The sequence below is a fragment of the Bufo gargarizans genome, chromosome 2 (genome assembly GCF_014858855.1).
Source record: "Bufo gargarizans isolate SCDJY-AF-19 chromosome 2, ASM1485885v1, whole genome shotgun sequence".
Taxonomy (NCBI): Eukaryota; Metazoa; Chordata; class Amphibia; order Anura; family Bufonidae; genus Bufo; species Bufo gargarizans.
Genome location: NC_058081.1, coordinates 515,904,129 through 515,923,969, shown reverse-complemented (window position 1 = coordinate 515,923,969; position 19,841 = coordinate 515,904,129). Strand labels below are relative to the sequence as shown.

Below are 19,841 nucleotides of genomic sequence, written 5' to 3'. Positions count from 1 at the left end.
TCTTTCCCTTAAAAAACTCTTTGGTTGCTTTTGCAGTATGCTTTGGGTCATTGTCCATCTGCACTGTGAAGCACCGTCCAATGAGTTCTGAAGCATTTGGCTGAATATGAGCAGATAATATTGCCCGAAACACTTCAGAATTCATTCTGCTGCTTTTGTCAGCAGTCACATCATCAATAAATACAAGAGAACCAGTTCCATTGGCAGCCATACATGCCCACGCCATGACACTACCACCACCATGCTTCACTGATGAGGTAGTATGCTTAGGATCATGAGCAGTTCCTTTCCTTCTCCATACTCTTCTCTTCCCATCACTCTGGTACAAGTTGATCTTGGTCTCATCTGTCCATAGGATGTTGTTCCAGAACTGTGAAGGCTTTTTAGATGTCGTTTGGCAAACTCTAATCTGGCCTTCCTGTTTTTGAGGCTCACCAATGGTTTACATCTTGTGGTGAACCCTCTGTATTCACACTGGTGAAGTCTTCTCTTGATTGTTAACTTTGACACACATACACCTACCTCCTGGAGAGTGTTCTTGATCTGGCCAACTGTTGTGAAGGGTGTTTTCGTCACCAGGGAAAGAATTCTTCAGGTCATCCACCACAGTTGTTTTCCGTGGTCTTCCGGGTCTTTTTTTTTGTTATTATAAATTTTTTGTTCATGATAATGCAAACTGATCAGTTTTGACTTACACTGAGTCAATGGGAGGCGGATCCGTTTTCAATTGCACCATATTGTGTCAGTGAAAACTGATCCGTCCCCACTGACTTGCATTGTAAGTCAGGACGGATCCGTTTGGCTCCGCACCGTCAGACGGACATCAAAACGCTGCAAGCAGCGTTAGTGTCCGCCTCCAAATCGGAATGGAGGCTGAACAGAGGCAAACTGATGCATTCTAAACGGATCCTTATCCATTCAGAATGCATTGGGGCTAAACTGATCCGTTTTGAGCCGCTTGTGAGAGCCCTGAAACGGACCTCACAAGCAGACCCAGAAATGCCAGTGTGAAAGTAGCCCAAGAATATTCCAAACAGTTGTTTTGGCCAAGCCTAATGTTTTTGCCATCTCTCTGACGGGTTTGTTGTGTTTTTTCAGCCTAATGATGGCTTGCTTTAGTGACAGCTCTTTGGATCTCATCTTGAGAGTTGACAGCAACAGATTCCAAATGCAAATAGCACACTTGGAATGAACTCTGGACATTTTATCTGCTCATTGTAATTGGGATAATGAGGGAACAACACACCTGGCCATGAAACAACTTAAAAGCCAATTGTCCCATTACTTTTGGCCCCTTAACAAGTGGGCGGCACACATGCAAACTGTTGTAATTCCTGCACCGTTCACCTGATTTGGATGCAAATACTCTCAAATTAAAGCTGACAGTCTGCAGTTAAAGCACATCTTATTTGTTTTATTTCAAATCCATTGTGGTGGTGTATAGAGCCAAAAATTTTAGAATTGTGTCGATGTCCCAATATTTATGGACCTGACTATATTACTAAAAGAATCACTTTGAGGCTGTTTAAAAAGGCATCTTTTGCAGGTTGAATTTGGCACTTATTCTGCACCAAAAAGCTGCCGGCCAGCTTCACTGAAGTCACCTCCCACTGAATGGAAGACCATGGTTAATTGCTGCAACTGCCTGCGGAAACTACATTCCTTTCTTGGCAGGGTCAAAAACTGCGGACACTGACTGGGAGGCTGATCCCTGGAGCCACCTGGTGGATTTTGTGCAAATTCAGCCTGCAAAAGATGGCATGTGAACAGCCTTTTACCAAGTTCCCTGCCTTTTTTGCAGTCTTTGCTGCAGCACCGACTTCCTCTATTCACCCAGCATGTTCCTGCTCAGTCCACCAGTATCAGAGGTGATTTCTGCAGTGCAGGTTTCCTCTATCTGCCCAGCGCTTACTATAGAGGAGAAATCAGCAACCTTCGGCGCTCCAGCTGCTGTTAAACTACAACTCCCAGAATGCACACCTACCTGTTCTTGTAACTCCCATAGAAGTGAAGAGAGGCTTCTGAGAGTTGTGGTTTCAGAACAGTTGCAGTGCCAAACATTGCTGATCCCTGCTACAGAGGAATGCACTAAGCAGACAGAAGGGCAAGGGTGCAGCAATCAGTGCTGAGGCAGACACCGTACACTTACTGTCAAATACTGATTTCTGTACAGTTTTTCTCCTCTACCTGCCCAGCAGACACCTGCTTATTCAGATCTGGGCTGCGATCAGCAAGGCACATAGGTACGGAACTTGGTAAAAAAATAAATAAAATTTTGCAACATAGTTAATATACATAGGCTTCATCTGTTCTTAGCAATCAGGAAAATGCTGAAGACAGTCTCCTTAGCAATGTTCAGAAGTTTGCTAAGGGGACACTGCACTGGCAGTTTTCTAATACTAGTGTACATATTTTCCTAATAAACAGTATTACAAAAACCTTCACCTAATTGTCCCTACACATAAAGTGACAATTTTTCAGTTTATTTTTGTAATACTGTGTAGGGACAGGGATGTTAAAAAATTTTGTAATGTACTTTATTTGGGAAAAATGTTTCTTTGTACTAGAAAACAGGGTATAAAGAGTCTTCTTAGCAAAGCTGCCAAGCAAAGTATGTCTTCAGTATGCTACTGAGTGCTGAAGACGCCTATGTACGGCACTTACACTAAGCTCCTGAATTCTCTTACCTCATTGAACTCAGCGCAGTTCTTAAAGATCAACCGGATATCGCTTACAAATTCTTCTGGATGCGAGTAGTGCGGCGAGCCGTTCAGCTGAAGTTTCCTCTTTATGTGTGATAAATCCATTGGACTTTTTATTATTCTGTAATAATCAGGCACCTGGAAAAGCAAAACAAATCCCTGTATACAAGTACAAGTCTCTATTGTTCTCGGCCAACTTTAGTCCCCTATGAAAAACACTTGATATCACCAGCAGTGTGGAGAGTGCATCATAGTAAAGATCACTTACCGTCAGTGGAACAGGGTCTTGGAAGGGTAGACTCATCTCGTGACAGAAGATGTACAGGAGAATCCGCTCGCACTTCTACAGACACAATATGAGGAAGGATGTAAATGTCTGGGACATCATTTCAGCAGGTTTACCAAACTGACTAAGACACTTACCCTCTGGTCGACTGGCGCCATGATGGCCACACCCCCCAGCTTCCTCTTCTCTGCCAGGGCAGGGTCATCACAGTCATATTCCACTTCTGGTTTGGACAGATCCCGGCAGAAGGTGCAAAACCACTCACCGCTGAGAGAGAACAAGAGAGAGTCAGGATCTCATACTGAAACCAGAAATTAAATGGAATCTGTCACCAGTGGCCAAAATGTTTGCATAAACACATAGCTGTGGTTCACCCGAATAAAATGCTGTTTATCTTTGGTTGATCCAAGGCTAAGTTCCAGTGTTATGAGACTATCTCAATATGCAAATTAGGCCTTTGGTGCAATGAGGGCATCACTACTGCTCTTGTTGCACATAAGCTCTGCCTTTCAGTGACCAGTCCATTCCTAGCTGCTTTGATTAAGAGGGCCAGGAAATGCCAAAGCAGCCAGGAAGGGGCTGACCACAATGAGTTGAGCTTGGGTGCATCAAGAGTATGTGCCGTCCTCATTGCACCAAAGGCCTAATTTGCATACCCAGATAAAGTATCATAACTGGAACATAGTAACATAGTATAAGGCCGAAAAAAGACATTTGTCCATCCATTTTGGCCCGTTATCCTGCAAGTTGATCCAGAGGAAGGGAAAAAGAAAGAGAGGGGGGTAGAAGGAGGTAGAAGCCAATTTTCTCCAAAAAATAAAAATCCTTCCCGACTCCAATCAGATCAGAATAGCTCCCTCGATCAACGACCCCTCTCTAGTAGCTATAGCCTATAATATTATTACACTCCAGAAATACATCCAAGCCCCTGAACTATTTTAGTGAATTCACCATCCCCTCAGGCAGAGAGTTCCATAGTCTCACTGCTCTTACCGTAAAGAATCCTCTTCTATGTTTGTGTACAAACCTTCTTTCCTCCAGACGCAGAGGATGTCCTGGGGATGAATAGATGATTGTAGAGATCTCTGTATTGACCCCTGATATATTTACACATAGTTATTAGATCGCCCCTTAGTCGTGTTTTTTCTAAAGTTAATAAGCCCAGTTTTCATAAATCTTTCTGGGTACTGTAGACCACCCATTCCAGTTATTACTTTAGTTGCCCTCCTCTGAACCCTCTCCAGCTTTGCTACGTCTGCCTTGTTCACAGGAGCCCAGAACTGTACTCCATGTGTGGTCCGACTATTGATTTGTAAAGTGGTAGGACTATGTTCTCATCGCTGGCATCTATGCCCCTTTTGATGCAACCCTTTATCTTATTGGCCTTGGCAGCAGCTGCCTGACACTGGTTTTTACAGCTTAATTTGGGGCCCACTAAAATTCCTAGGTCCTTTTCCATGTCAGTGTTACCCAGTGTTTTACCATTTAGTATGTACAGGTGACTTGCATTATTCTTTCCCATGTGCATAACCTTACATTTGTCAGTTAAACCTCATCTGCCACTTATCTGCCCAAGCCTCCAATCTATCCAGATCCATCTGTAGCAGTATACTGTCCTCTTCCATGTCAATTACTTTACACAGTTTAGTGTCATCTGCAAAAATTGAACGGAGCCTTGAAATCGACAACAGAAAACAGGGTTTTACTCAGGTGAACCACAGCTATGTGTCTATGCAAACTATTTGAGAGGCAGGTTGCTGGTGACAGACGCCCTTGAACTGGGCAAAGTCCATATGTAGGGAGCACATGATCCGTCTGCTGGGACCTGCACGCCATTTTGAATTTTTTTTTTTTTTTTTGCAGCAAGTCCCTGGATTACAGCAGCGAAATAACAGCACTTACAGGACTGATAGGTAAAAGGTCCAAAAATAGCTTTTCCTGTAGTCACAGAGAAAGTGGCTTCCAAGTCAGTGGAACGTGTCATTAATTTACTTGATCCCTAATCATTTAAGATCTCTGCTTGATGTCAGTGAATAAAAAACATTCACTGCTTATATTTAGAAATGAAAATACCAATTATAACTTTAGCTGCTACAATGTACCCTTGCAGGCAAGAGCCATCGGTCCGGAGTCCAGGACAGAGATTTGTGCGGCTGTGCTTCTCTCGCACTGATCCATTGTAAAAACCTTCAGCTGTGAGAAGCAGTAGGTCAGGACAGGTGTAAACAAGAACTTCCTAACTCAATAACTGCAATCAGAGACAGTAAAGGATTGCAACAGTCTAATACAGTGATGGCTAACCTCCGGCATTCCAGCTGTGGTGAAACTACGACTCCCGGCATGCTCCATACATTTCTATGGAGTTCTGAGAACAGCCAAGAAAGTGTACATCTTGGGAGTCATAGTTTTACCACAGCTGGAGTGCAGCAAGTTAGCCATCACAGGTCTACTAGAAAGTTAGAGAACTTTTCATTGTACAATGATAAAAGGTTATTGGACTGGCATGTTAACCTGTAAATGCGCTATGTATGATCTTGTGCCTTAAATTTCCCTACAGTGAGTTTAATATAAGGGTCTGCAATCTAGCCAGGGCATGTGGGGTGCCATAGGTCGGTTTATCACCACATTTATCTTAATTTTTTGCAGCCTACAAAGTGCTCAAAGCAACCTAAACAGAGAACCCATTAATACATATTCTTATTTTAGAGTAAATTTTAAGAATAAAATTTGCCATCGCTGCATCATACTAACTGGCAGAATAAAAGGTAACATCTTATCGCACAGTGAACGTCAAATACGAAACCCGTATTTTCCTCCAGTTCCACCCTATAAATTTTTCTTCAGCTCACCAATACTGGTGTAACAAACAGGATATTAACTGGTACAATTAGAAAGTATAAATCCCCCATACGGCTATGTGAATGAAAACAAAAAAGTTATGGCTAATGGAAGGCAGGAAATAAAAAAATAAATGAAAATGATTAAACAAACCTATGTCAGCTCAGCGCTGACCGGGGCATGTGCGGTATCCTGGAAGGTCCCGGGCGTCCATCGGGTCCCCGCGCTGCTGCGACGGGACCCGATGGCTTGGACAGCAGCGCGATGCCTTTCTTAGGCTTTGTGGCTGCAATCCCTGCGAGACTGAAATCCAGCCCCCTGGATCTCACAGGCAGGAAGGCTGTTAGTGTATTACACTGGTAATACACTTACAGCCTATGCATTACAATATAGATGTATTGTAATTAATTGTACAGGGGATCATACCCACAAAAGTTGAAGTCCCAGAGTGGGACAAAAAAAAAAATAATAAAAATAAAAATAAAGCTGTCGTTTTCCTAAAATAAAACTTAAAAAAAAAAAAAAAAATGTAGAAAAATTGGGAAAAGGAGAAAAGTAGACATATTAGGTATCGCCACGTCTGTATCGACTGGTTCGATAACAATAACACATAATCCACCCCATCAATATATAAAAAAAAAAAAAAAAAAAAAAAAAAAAAGTTCCCAAACAGACATTTTCTAATCACCCCTCAGGTGAATGCTGTAAAAAATTTTTTTTTAAAAATATGCTAAAACAGCCATTGTTTTTTTGACCTTGCAATCAAAAAGTCTTATGTACCCCGAAATTGTACCAACGAAAAAATCACCTCATCCTGCAAAAAATGAGCCCCCACATAAGACAATCACTTAAATAAAAACCAATAGCACCTGTAAACCAATCCAAATCTGCGCTCCTTCCTTTCCTGCCATGTGCCCCTATAGCAGTTTACCACCACATATGGGGTGTTGCTGTATTCAGTAGAAAGTGGGTAACAAATTATGGGGTGCTTTTTCTCCTGTTACCCCTTGTGAAAATGAAATATTTGGGGCTAAAGCAACATTTTATTGGAAAACTTTTCATTTTCACAGCCAAGTGTTTCTAAATTCCATAAAACGCTTAGGGAGTCAAAGTGCTCAGCACCCCCCTTCATATATTCTTTAAGGGGGAGGGGGGGGGGGGGGGGGGTAAGTTTCCAAAATCACTTTGAAGGTTTCCACTGTAGGGGTACTTCAGGATCTCTTCAAACACAAAATGGTGCCTAAACACCATTCTGGCAAAATCTGCCTCCAAAATCCATATGGCGCTCCTTTCCTTCTGGCCACATGCCTATAGGGCAGTTTACCGCCACATATGGGGTATTTCTGTAAAATGCAGAACCAGCGTAATATACAGGTCCTTCTCAAAAAATTAGCATATTGTGATAAAGTTCATTATTTTCTGTAATGTACTGATAAACATTAGACTTTCATATATTTTAGATTCATTACACACCAACTGAAGTAGTTCAAGCCTTTTATTGTTTTAATATTGATGATTTTGGCATACAGCTCATGAAAACCCAAAATTCCTATCTAAAAAAATTAGCATATCATGAAAAGGTTCTCTAAACGAGCTATTAACCTAATCATCTGAATCAACTAATTAACTCTAAACACCTTCAAAAGATTCCTGAGGCTTTTAAAAACTCCCAGCCTGGTTCATTACTCCAAACCGCTATCATGGGTAAGACTGCCGACCTGACTGTTGTCCAGAAGGCCATCATTGACACCCTCAAGCAAGAGGGTAAGACACAGAAAGAAATTTCTGAACGAATAGGCTGTTCCCAGAGTGCTGTATCAAGGCACCTCAGTGGGAAGTCTGTGGGAAGGAAAAAGTGTGGCAGAAAATGCTGCACAACGAGAAGAGGTGACCGGACCCTGAGGAAGATTGTGGAGAAGGACCGATTCCAGACCTTGGGGGACCTGCGGAAGCCGTGGACTGAGTCTGGAGTAGAAACATCCAGAGCCACCGTGTACAGGCGTGTGCAGGAAATGGGCTACAGGTGCCGCATTCCCCAGGTCAAGCCACTTTTGAACCAGAAATAGCGGCAGAAGCGCCTGACCTGGGCTACAGAGAAGCAGCACTGGACTGTTGCATGTCATTCGGAAATCAAGGTGCCAGAGTGTGGAGGAAGACTAAGGAGAGGGAAATGCCAAAATGCCTGAAGTCCAGTGTCAAGTACCCACAGTCAGTGATGGTCTGGGGTGCCATGTCAGCTGCTGGTGTTGGTCCACTGTGTTTTATCAAGGGCAGGGTCAATGCAGCTAGCTATCAGGAGATTTTGGAGCACTTCATGCTTCCATCTGCTGAAAAGCTTTATGGAGATGAAGATTTCATTTTTCAGCACAACCTGGCACCTGCTCACAGTGCCAAAACCACTGGTAAATGGTTTACTGACCATGGTATTACTGTGCTCAATTGGCCTGCCAACTCTCCTGACCTGAACCCCATAGAGAATCTGTGGGCTATTGGGAAGAGAAAGTTGAGAGACGCAAGACCCAACACTCTGGATGAGCTTAAGGCCGCTATCGAAGCATCCTGGGCCTCCATAACACCTCAGCAGTGCCACAGGCTGATTGCCTCCATGCCACGCCGCATTGAAGCAGCCATTTCTGCAAAAGGATTCCCGACCAAGTATTGAGTGCATAACTGAACATAATTATTTGAAGGTTGACTTTTTTTGTATTAAAAACACTTATTTTTTTGGTCGGATGAAATATGCTAATTTTTTGAGATAGGAAATGTGGGTTTTCATGAGCTGTATGCCAAAATCATCAATATTAAAACAATAAAAGGCTTGAACTACTTCAGTTGGTGTGTAATGAATCTAAAATATATGAAAGTCTAATGTTTATCAGTACATTACAGAAAATAATGAACTTTATGACAATATGCTAATTTTTCGAGAAGGACCTGTATATTATGGTTTATTTTGCTGTTAAGCCTTGCTGTGTTGCAAGAAAAAAATGATTAACATAAAAATAAAAAAATAAATCTACCAAGAAAGTGAAATTTTTAAATTTAATCTCCATTTTCCTTTAATTCTTGTGTAACACCTCAAAGATTACCAAAGTTTGTAACAGTTTTGAATAATTTGAGGGATGTAGTTACTAAAATGGGGTAATTTATGGGTGGTTTCCATTACGTAAGCCCCTAAAAATCACTTTAGAACTGAATTGGTGCTTAAAATAATGTTTTTGGAAATTGTTGAAAATTTTAAAAATGGCTTTTAAACTTCTAAGCCTTCTAACGTCCTAAAAAACGAAAATGACATTAACAAAATGATGCCAACATAAAGTAGACATATAGGGAATGTTAATAAATATTTTATGAGGTATCACTTTCTGTTTAAAAGCAGAGTAGTTGACATTTTTTAAATTGCCATTTCTTTCTACATTTTTGGTACATTTGGGATTTTTCATGAATAAAAGGTGAAATATATTGACTCAAATTTATGACTGTCACGAAGTACAATGTGTCACGAGAAAATCTAAGAATGGCTTGGATAAGTAAAAGCGTTCCAAAATTATTACCACAAAGTGACACGTCAGATTTGCAAAAATCGGCCTGGGATTTAAGGTGAAAATGGCTTGGTACTGAAAGGGTCAAGTGAGTAGTCTCATCTGAGACAAAGCCTTAATATCGGTAGGATATGCCCCCAGTGTCTGATGGGTGCAGGTCCCACCACTGGGACCCGCACATATAATCAAGAACGGAGCAGGCAAAGTGGTGGCCGGAGGAGTCTGGTCCGGCCACCCCCAAGTGCTCTCCCCATAGAAGTGAATGGGAACGCAATGCTCATGACTGGTCACCGCTCCTATTCTCACTTCTATTGGCGCAACGGAAATATTCGGCAGCCCCATAGGAATTAATGGAAGGCGGCTGCGTGTGTGCCCTTCACCACTTTTGGGGCTATATTTAGGCAGCCTCTTTAAATCAGGAATATGTAATTAACAATGACGACAGCCAGTTCCTGACCTGGGGAAATTGATCAGTGTAGGCACATGGCAGGAGAGATGGAAAACTTTGGGACACTTCTCGCAGCAGAGAAGCTCGCCACCGTTCTGACACACAGCGCACCAGTCTTCATTGGGATCGTCTTCTTTTCCACCACTCTCTGTCACATGATTCTGAGTCATCCAGTCACTTGATCCCGACAGTGACCCCTCCTGTACGACGTGGCGGTCACCAGTACTGTCTGGAGTGTCCCTCCGTGGCCCTGCATCAAATTTGGTGGTCCGATTGCCATTTCTATCGAGCAGCATAGAGGTTAGGAGGCTTCCTGAGTAATCTGACTAAATAAACAAAAGCAAAACAGAAAGGCAAAAGTAACACATTAATGAGTAACACAATATAGTACTTATAAATAAAAATGTACAGTAAAATAAAGCTGTTGTCAACCATATGTCAAGATCACACGTTATAAAGGGCATTTACACCCTCCCAAAAAAAAGAAAACAATTATATTTGCAAAAGGAGATCAATACAGCCTCCACTATTGCAAGTCAGACCCGGTAACAGATCTTGTAACAGTTACAAGAAGTAACCTTATACAATGGCGACCTCCAACCTGCAGCAGTCCAGGACATGCTGGGAGTAGTAGTTTTTCAACAGCTGGAGAGCCACAGGTTTGAGAGCACTGCCATACAAAGGCACTGCAGTCAATGGATGCCAGATTATATTAGAATATTTGTCTTACGTTGTGGGAACGTTGTTGTTGCTGCTGCTGGCGTCTGTTTGCTTGTTTTACCACTACCACCGGATAATCGAGCGTCTCGCTGTCCACACTGTTCTCAGACTTTATTTTGATGGGCTCCAGTCTGACTACAGGTACTTTGTGTGTTGAGTCAGCACCTCCGCTTGGTTTGCTGAAAGACCCCGTGCTGCAGAACAGAGCAGAAAACTGTTAGGCTTCAGCTACACAGCAATTTTGGCTGCGAAAAACACTGCGCCAACAAAGTGGCGGAAAGCACCAGCCCAGAGGCACAACCAATCCAACAGTGCTGGAATTTTTGCAATTCTGGGTTTGCAGCAACTTGGAAGTCACAATGTGACCACATTCAGTTAGACTGTCGTGGCCACAGTCAAAATGGGTAAGTATTCTCAAAAGAGCAAAATTCAGGGCGTCTCTCACCTCCCACAAGATCCACACACTACTCTACTAACATACTCTGTGCTGCGCGGAACTTTGCTGCTTTTATATGACTCTCAGAGTCTATATTCCTTCTACTTGTCAGTCTATATTCTCGCATAGGATCTGCACACTTCTTTCCTGACATACTTTGCGCTGCTGGACACTAGAATAGTCACACATAAATCCATGAGACATGCACTTACCTTTCACGACTGCCAACACTGGATGCGCTTGAGGTACGGATTGGAGGGTGAATATTGGCCATGGACCCTGAACACAAGAGTCGATTATTATACAATGGCCTGTCAGGTAGGGTCGTTATAAGCACAAGTCCAGGAATAATAAAACCCTTGTTTCTGTACCTAGCGGAGATGGTACTGAGGAATTGGGGGATTGGACGGTTCGGTGGGACACCATGCGCTGCTGGTGACTCTCTATAGCAATGTCTTTGCGCATCAACTTGTCCATCATGACGTGATCAGTGCTGTCAATCTGTAAGAGAAACCAGGCAATCAGCATGGTTCTGCCCTCTCAAGAACGGATAACTGCTCCCTGGAAGGACTGCACACTCGCTAATGGTCGCTCAGAGGTCGGCCTCACTTGCTCCTCAAGACATCAAATACATCTTGTTACAAACGTCTCTCAGCTCCACAAAGCTACAAGTAATGATGAGATGAGTGGACATCAGCTTCACCTAATACACAGTGTAATAGGGAGATTAAACTGTGAGCTCTGGAGGTTAGGGATTATGGTAGCGATATGCTGTGTGTGAGATGAAAGATTACATTACCAGCTCCCTGAGTGAGGGGTGATGGGAATTCTGGATCTCGGACTGTACTTACATCAGGCAGGGGAGGGAGGTTAAAGGAATTTGCTGCTGAAGACACCAACTCCATAACGGGTGAGGACAGACCTTTCCCATCACAGCCAGCCACACTGCTGATGGTTGGACTGGATGGGGTAGAGCTGCCGCTAATGGCCGGGTGGGAGAGGCTCTGGTTTCCAGTGGCCTGCCACTAAACAATAAAAGAGACACGGATTATTAAAACCCGATGCCACAGCGAACAAAAACATTTAAAGGGGTTCTAGTTTACATATCAATTCTTTACTTATTTCCTATAAATCTGCTTGCTGTAGGTGAAAGGCAGCACATTGTTTACAACCACAGGCTGAAGGCTTTTCCTCAGGTACAGCTGACATACAGATTTAACACAATATAACAAGCAATTCACCTGTATTTTAAAGGATAACTGTCATTTTTTTTAAATATAATTGGATTTGTCTCATTGCGTTTACATTAGTGCCCTAGTTTATACTTTTGGATAGGTACTAAGTTACCATGTAATTCCTGCATGTCTGGTCCTCCCTCTGGCATTTTAGCTTTGCTAGGTGTCCTCCGTCTCCCAGCTTCTTCATTCAGAAGACGGAGGACGTAGAAGGCGGCAGTCCCTCACCCTGTGTGCTCGCTCCAGTCTGAACCAGGAATTTACTTCCAGGAATAGAGAACTGTAAATCACGTTCTAAGCATTACACCAGGTACCCAGCCACATGTAAAAAATAAATAAAATAAAAAGGAAATATACATAAACCCCTGCACCGACGTTCAGCAGCACAGCTCCGATCCCCTCAGTGAGTGTTTTGGAGATCGGGCTGTGTGGCTGTGTTTCTGTGCCTTGATCTCCCGTTCAGGATGGCCGAGCCGGAGAAAATGTTTATTTCAGACAGGGAGGCAGTCCACCCCCCTCCCCTGCAATTTAACAGGATGGCCGAGCGGTTCAGTAGATTGTCAGCTGTAAATCTACTGTAACTGCGGACTTCAATTTAACATCAAGGAGTTAAATGTAACAGCCACCACAAACTCCAATTATATATTTCATCAGGCAATAAATATATATTTTATTGCCCGATTAATTATATAATTGGAGTTTGTGGGGGCTGTTACATTTAACCCCTTAATGACTGGGCTCATATTTTGCATGAAGAGTTGACATTTTTATTGGTACCATTTTTGGGTACATATGATTTTTTTTTAACCAATTATTACACTTTTTGAGGCAAGATGACGAAATTTTTTTCGATTTTTCCACATTTTTAATTTATTTTTATTGCGTTCACCTGAGGTGTCATGTGATATCTTTACAGAGCAGGTAGTTATGGACGCAGCAATACCTAATGTATACTTTTTAGGTTTTACACAATAATAGCATTATTGAAACAAAAATAATTGTGTTAGTGTCTCCATAGTCTGAGAGCCATTGTTTATTTATATTTTTTTGCCAATTGTCTATGTAGGGTCTCAATTTTTGCGGGATGAGGTGGCGGTTTGATTGGTACTATTTTGGGGGGCATATACCTTTTTCATCACTTGGTGTTGTATTTTTTGTGATGGTAGGTGACAAGAAATTGTTTTTTAGGAACAGTTTATATTCTTTTATTTTTTTTACAGTGTTCCCCTGTGGGGTTAGGTCATGTGATATTTTTATAGAGCAGGTCATTATGAACACATCAATACCCAATATGTATATTTTTCTAATTTATTACAATTTTACACACAAGCATTTTTGAAAAAAAAAATAAAAAATTATGTTTTAGTGTCTCCATAGTATGAGAGCCATAGCTTTTTTATGGCCGATTGTCTTATGTAGGGTTTCATAATTTTTTGCGGGATGAGGTGACTATTTTATTGGTACTATTTTGGGGGGGGGGGGGGGGGCACATGTCCTTTTGATCGCTTGGTATTTCACTTTTTTTGATAGTAGGTTACCCCAAAAAGTATTTTGTTGGCAATTTTTTATTTTTTTTATGTGTGTTCACCTGAGGTGATATTTTTACAGAGTAGGTTTTTACGGACGCGGCGATACCAAACATGTTTAGGTTATTTTTCTTTATTGTTTGTAAATTATAAATATGCGTATATGGGAAAGTGTTAGATTATTATTTTTTTTTAACTAATTTTTCTTTTACACTTTTTTTTTTTACTCAGACCCAGTTGGTTCTTGAAGATCCAGTGGGTCTGAGGGTTCTAAAATACATGGAGTACATTGTATAGGGTAGAGGAGGAGGGAGCTCCTTCCTTCTGTTATGTGGAATCCGGAGCCTGCCGCAGCAGAGGAACGAAGCGCAGTGCCAGGAGGGGAGGGGGAAGCTTCCTCACCATTAACCCCTCCCATACAGCGGTCCCGCAGCAAGGTAGGGGTTAAACGGCAGACATCCACTGAAGTCCGCAGTTACAGTAGATTTACAGCTGACAAGCTACTGAACCGCTCAGCCATCCTGTTCAATTGCAGGGGAGAGGAGGGGTGGGGGTGGGGGATAGACTGCCTCCCTGTGTAAAACAAACATTTTCTCCGGCTCTGCCATCCTAAACGGGAGATCAGGGCACAGAAACACAGCAGCACAACCCGATCTCCAAAAAAAAAAAAAAAAAACACTCACTGAGCGGAGTCCAAATGCAGGGACCGCCGTGATTGCTCCTCTGCCGTCGGTAGCACCCGTTTAGATGCTGGGGTTAATGCTTACCATTGTTTGTGTGTGTGTCCAGGCTGAACAGCCACTTGCTAAAATGTATGGGCTCTCAGGAGGAAGAGGGCATGAAGTGTGGACAACTCAAGCAGCACGTTCCCGAGATTAGCACAATGCATTCTGGGTAGTAAAGGGAAGGCGGGCTTAGCCTCAGGGTGAGGGCTCGGCGGCCATCTTGAGAGGAGAGGCAGAATGAAGTCTGGTGAATAACGGTTGCTATGGACGGAATCTTCTTAAATATGGGGTATGCGAGGGAAAAAAAATGAGTGATTATGGATCATCACCTCAGTAGTAACTACATATGTGAAAATGTAATTGAATTAAAATATGACAGTTATCCTTTAAAGCGGTTTTCTTATTTATTGTGTAGACAAACTTAATACAAGGCAGTTACTAATGTATTGCTATTATCCATATTGCCTCCTTGCTGACTGGATTAATTTTTCCATCACATTATAGACTGCTCATATGCAGGGGTTACGACCACCAATCCAACAGGGTGGCCGCAACCAGGGTGGTGGAGTCGTTTGCCTCTTATGCCGGCGCTTTTTCTTAAAGTTTTTTATTTTTAAACTAGTAAAACAAAATTTGCTATCTCCATAATTGTACTGATCTGCAGAATAAGGTCGCAAAAACAAAACCCAAAACACCTTGGCCGAGTTGCCATATTTTTTTTCCAATTTCACCAAAGAGTTTTTTTCCCCGTTCTCCAAGCAAGCTATGGTAAAATAAACAAACAGTGGCATTACAAAATACAACTTGTCCTGCAAAAAAATAGAAAATGAAAAACAAATTATGGCTTTTGTAGGGCGGAGAAAGAAAAACAAAAATTAAGCTGTCTCCTGAAAGGGTTAGCAAGAGAGTGTCTGAATTATGAAAAAAATCTGCCCGCCGCCATTAAATACTATAACATAAAAAATTATTCTTTGCTCGTTTCTCCCAGGCAGTCCCTCTGTAGCACAGCTCGGGTCCTAGTCCCTGTTTGCCTACAAGGCTGCAGTGGCGACATTTAGGTATACAGATGCAGCAGCTAATCAGTGTCCTTGCCGATCTACAGCAAACAAAAAAAACCGCTCAGGACAGCAAGTGGCTGCAGCAGTCATGTGCCAGATACCTGAACGTCAAGTTTTCTGCCTTGAAACAAACTTCGGGTGGCGAACAAGAGTTCATATCTAAACAGAAGAGATGGAGAGACTATATCAAGTCTAGAGGTGGAGTTCATACCTGCTTCATGGCATTCTGGGCCATGTAGGCCACTCTCACTGCGTTGGGTGCACCTCTCCGGGGAATGTTCTGCATATGAATCTCTGGTGCGGGGTACCGCAGAGGTTGCTGGGAAATCATACCATTAGCCCGTGGATTGATATTCTGGACAGTCATAAACCGCTGCCCCTAATGGAGGAAACACAGGTGGATTAGTTCAGGATCAGATTGTTAATCCTATATAAAACACACAGATCTGCATATGATTTGTACACAACAGGAGACTTCCAATGATAATTATCTCTAAAATTAATTATTTTTTATAAATGCACCATTCTCACAGCACTCGCAATCCTTTTAAGTTCCCCAGAGCTGTACCTGACCAACTGGCGGTTGATGGGGTCCGGGTGCTTGGACTCTTGGATTATTCACGACCATAGGTTGAGACGCCATGTTGGCACTTTGCCGTCGTTGCCCCTGCTGTCTCTGGGCGAGGAGTTGCTGGTGCATTTGTTGGAGGCGGAGCTGCGCCAGGTTAATCTGCGATGGGAATTTGTATTGCTGGTGGCCGGGTGGGTTCCCCTGAGAGTTTTGGCCGTCCACAGGAGCCGTCTGCTGAGAGGGGTCCACCACATCTTCAATTACTAGAGAGCCTGAGAAAGAGGGAGAAGTCACAAACCGCAACCCTACACACAGCAGGGGTCAGAAACACACCACAATGCACACAGGTAGAAATTACCTAGGTTAAAGATATGCTGAGCCCAGGAATTTGCATCGCACAAAAACTGAACGTTGTTGGTTATGGGGGCGACATCCCAGCGAGCGCGCAGTAGGTGACGGAGCCGATATGTGATCTGAGAGAGAGCGAGCGAAAATGCGATTGATGCAATACGTTACCAAAAAGAAAACTGGCTCAGAAACTGCACAAGACATTACCCTTATCAGCTGGAGCTTTTCAATACAAGATGTTGGCAGATTGACTGGGTCAATTAAAGAAAGTGACCCAGCATTTTGCTATGCGAATCAGTCACTTATTTATGTTGCCCTTAGTTAGGACACCATAAAACTGGTGACAGGTTCCCTTTAAACTAGCCATATGTTACGACACAAACTGATGCATGCCTTTATGTCACTGGAGTCGCAGGTCAAATGGTACGCATTACACCACTCCTGCCAAGATTAAATTTCTAAAAATGAGTAGGAGGCACTTTGTATAGGTTTTGACTAAAATGCTTAGGCCTCCTCACCACAGTGGCCTCTTTTGAGTAAGTCCTACAATAATTTGATGCAGTATTACATGTCGACCACCAATGCCACTATGCAGCACCTGGGAGGTAGCAAGACCCAGCAGCCTCCTGCTGAGCAGCTAAGCCCAACCTCAGCACTGGTCCACACCAACTAACAGGCGTAGCACCACAACTGCTGCCATGCAGCATGTGAATAAATCCTAATAGCTCAATAGACTGCATAATGTCTGGAGAGTCAGCCGGACACAAACTGCTGCATTCTGTGATTTGTGTCCAGACGATTCTCTGTTTGTCTGCCGGAACAGCTTACTGGAGTTTCATACCAGATATGTGAAACTAGCCTAATCCTCTAGATGCCAGTCAATAGAGATGCTGTGCCACACCCGCAGAAGGTCCGTCATGGAGTGGCTAATCCCTCTAATCCCCTAGATGCCAGTCAATAGTGACCATGGAATCGGAGCCGTAAGGGGCACGTGGTTCAGTAGCTCAACTCTTGTGCTCTCACTTTTTTTTTTTTTCTTGGCCAAGACTCCTTTCACACATATGGTGTGAATTCCGTCAGGCTATTACAGCACACAATGCAGAGGATCGGCAGGACAAAACGCAGCATGCCGAAATGTGGACGGATTTCCACCGGATCCCATTATACTTAATGGGGATGGCAGGCATGCCAGAATTTACACTGCAGGTGTGAATATAGCATAAAACTACAAAATGTTTGATATTGCCGCATTGAAACAATGCATACTATAAAATTATAAGGCAATTCATCTCGCACAGTGAACAATGCTAGAATTGCTGCTTTATGTTCAACAGCCCTACAAAAATAGTGGGGAAAAAATTGATTAAAAAAAAAAAAAAAAAAAAAAAAAAAAAAAAAGGGCCTGAAAGGCCTCCCTGCGGACTCTTTAATATACTAGGAATTCAGGATGCAGCTCCACCATATAAGGTAGCATAAGACTAGACATCTACTGGTTAATGGTCATATGAGACAAATTGTCCACCGAGATGCCGCACTCACCAATCGTTTGCTGTACAGGAGCGCAGTGCTGCTGCCGCTGGATACTGCCCACTTAGAGAAATAGACCACGTGCTCCAGCTGCTTGGAGAAGCCATCCACTTCGCTCTGCTGCTTCAGCAGCTTCATTCTCCTTTCCTTTGCCAGTGCCTGAGAAAGAACCAAACTTTAGTCTTTTTATTTACAAATGGGATTTTGTGGACTGTTTCACTGGTAGTGTGCAAAGAACTGTGAAAGTACAACAAACTAGCACTAAAGAGCACTAGTTTGGTACATGCGTGTCTCCAACTGTTGGAAACCATTCCTAGAAACGCACCAGAAGCTCCTCGTCCATAATATACTCCAGAGCTGCACCCAGTCTGCGGGAGGAGTCCCGGTGTACATACATCACTAATCACTTAACTGTATAAGTTATTTCGAGTTACATTATGTATTAGATTTCAAAGCTGGACTCGCTATTCTGCAGCGTCAGACTGTTCCAGTGATCTGCATTCAGAGAAGAAATTTCTTTTTTTTAACTGACCCTTGCAGCCAGGAGAACCGTTAACTCAGCACTGGAGTACAATACAGGCAGTAACACAAGACTGTACAGGATAAGTACCGCATCCACATAGTAACGCGATTAGCAGAATTTTGAACGCAGGAGTATAGCACAGGAAATGCGCCTAATGGCTGCCAATGATTTTATGTAATCAATGGGGAAAATATAGTGAGTGTAGCTCTGGAGTATAACACAGCATGTAACTCAGGATTAGAGATGAGCGAACTTCTGTTTTAAGTTCGGCGTCTAAAGTTCGGCTTCCGGTTAGCGGAGAATCCCGATCTGGAACCGGATATGGATTCCGACTTCCGTTGTGGTCCGTGGTAGCGGAATCAATAATGGCCGATTATTGATTCCGCTACCACGGACCACAACGGAAGTCGGAATCCATATCCGGTTCCAGATCGGGATTCTCCGCTAACCGGAAGCCGAACTTTAGACGCCGAACTTAAAACAGAAGTTCGCTCATCTCTACTCAGGATCATTACAGGATGAGTAAAGTATCGGATGTACACAGTGACTCCAGCAGCAGAATAGTGAGTGCAGCTCTGGAGGACAATAGTAGATGTAAGGCCTCATGCACAGGACCATGTCCATTTTGCGGTCTGCAAATTGCCCATCTGCCCAATTGCCCATAAAAGAGCAGTCCTATCCTTGTCCATGATAGGGACAAGAATAGGACATGTTCTATTTTCTTTTTGCGAGGCCACGTAATGGACAGCACACGGAGTGTCCGCATCCTTCCCAGTCCCAGAATTGGTCCGCATCTGACCCGAAAAAAATGTCGCTTGGAGGTGCCCCAAACCACAGTCATGCGCATGATGCCTAACTCAGGATAAGTAATGTATGTACATAGTGACTCCACCAGCAGAATAGTGAGTGCAGCTCTGGAGTATAATACAGGATGTAACTCAGAATCAGTACAGAATAAGTAATGTACACAGTGACTCCACCAGCAGAATAGTGAGTGCAGCTCTGGAGAATAATACAGGATGTAACTCAGGATCAGTACAGGGTAAATAATGTATGTACACTGTGCATCTCTATGCGTGACCTATAACACAATGGTCTTTACCTCCAGCTGGTGTAACAGGGCTTTGCCTTTCTTATTAATCTCCACCATTAGTGTAAAAATAGCAACTTTTATATCTTGCTCCACATGTTTTTGGTTCTGGTTAACTTCATGGATTCTAAGGAAAAAGAACGAATATTTATGAAGCGTGAGGTGCTGCAGGAAAATGAATTGTCAGAGCTAAAAGATCATCCAATTAAAAAGAGTGGTGGTGGTGGCTGCAGCATGTGGAAACATTTACCATAGAGACTGCAATG

At 42.9% G+C, this 19,841-nt stretch overlaps 1 protein-coding gene across 3 annotated transcripts in view; it reads right to left on the bottom strand.

Annotated features, from left to right (window-relative positions):
* TRIM24 (tripartite motif containing 24) overlaps positions 1-19,841 on the bottom strand; it is a 96,831-nt gene that overhangs the window by 5,557 nt on the left and 71,433 nt on the right. For 2 of the 3 annotated variants that reach the window (XM_044281316.1, XM_044281317.1), the window contains exons 6-18: positions 19,588-19,702; positions 17,975-18,121; positions 16,446-16,560; positions 16,085-16,359; positions 15,728-15,895; positions 11,824-11,997; positions 11,344-11,473; positions 11,185-11,251; positions 10,547-10,730; positions 9,826-10,142; positions 3,126-3,255; positions 2,971-3,045; positions 2,688-2,840 (exon numbers count right to left, since the gene is read on the bottom strand). In XM_044281316.1, coding sequence (XP_044137251.1) covers positions 2,688-2,840; positions 2,971-3,045; positions 3,126-3,255; positions 9,826-10,142; positions 10,547-10,730; positions 11,185-11,251; positions 11,344-11,473; positions 11,824-11,997; positions 15,728-15,895; positions 16,085-16,359; positions 16,446-16,560; positions 17,975-18,121; positions 19,588-19,702 — 2,050 coding nt within the window. The remainder of the gene's footprint in view (positions 1-2,687; positions 2,841-2,970; positions 3,046-3,125; positions 3,256-9,825; positions 10,143-10,546; positions 10,731-11,184; positions 11,252-11,343; positions 11,474-11,823; positions 11,998-15,727; positions 15,896-16,084; positions 16,360-16,445; positions 16,561-17,974; positions 18,122-19,587; positions 19,703-19,841) is intronic. The other variant, XM_044281318.1, reaches the window with a different exon arrangement.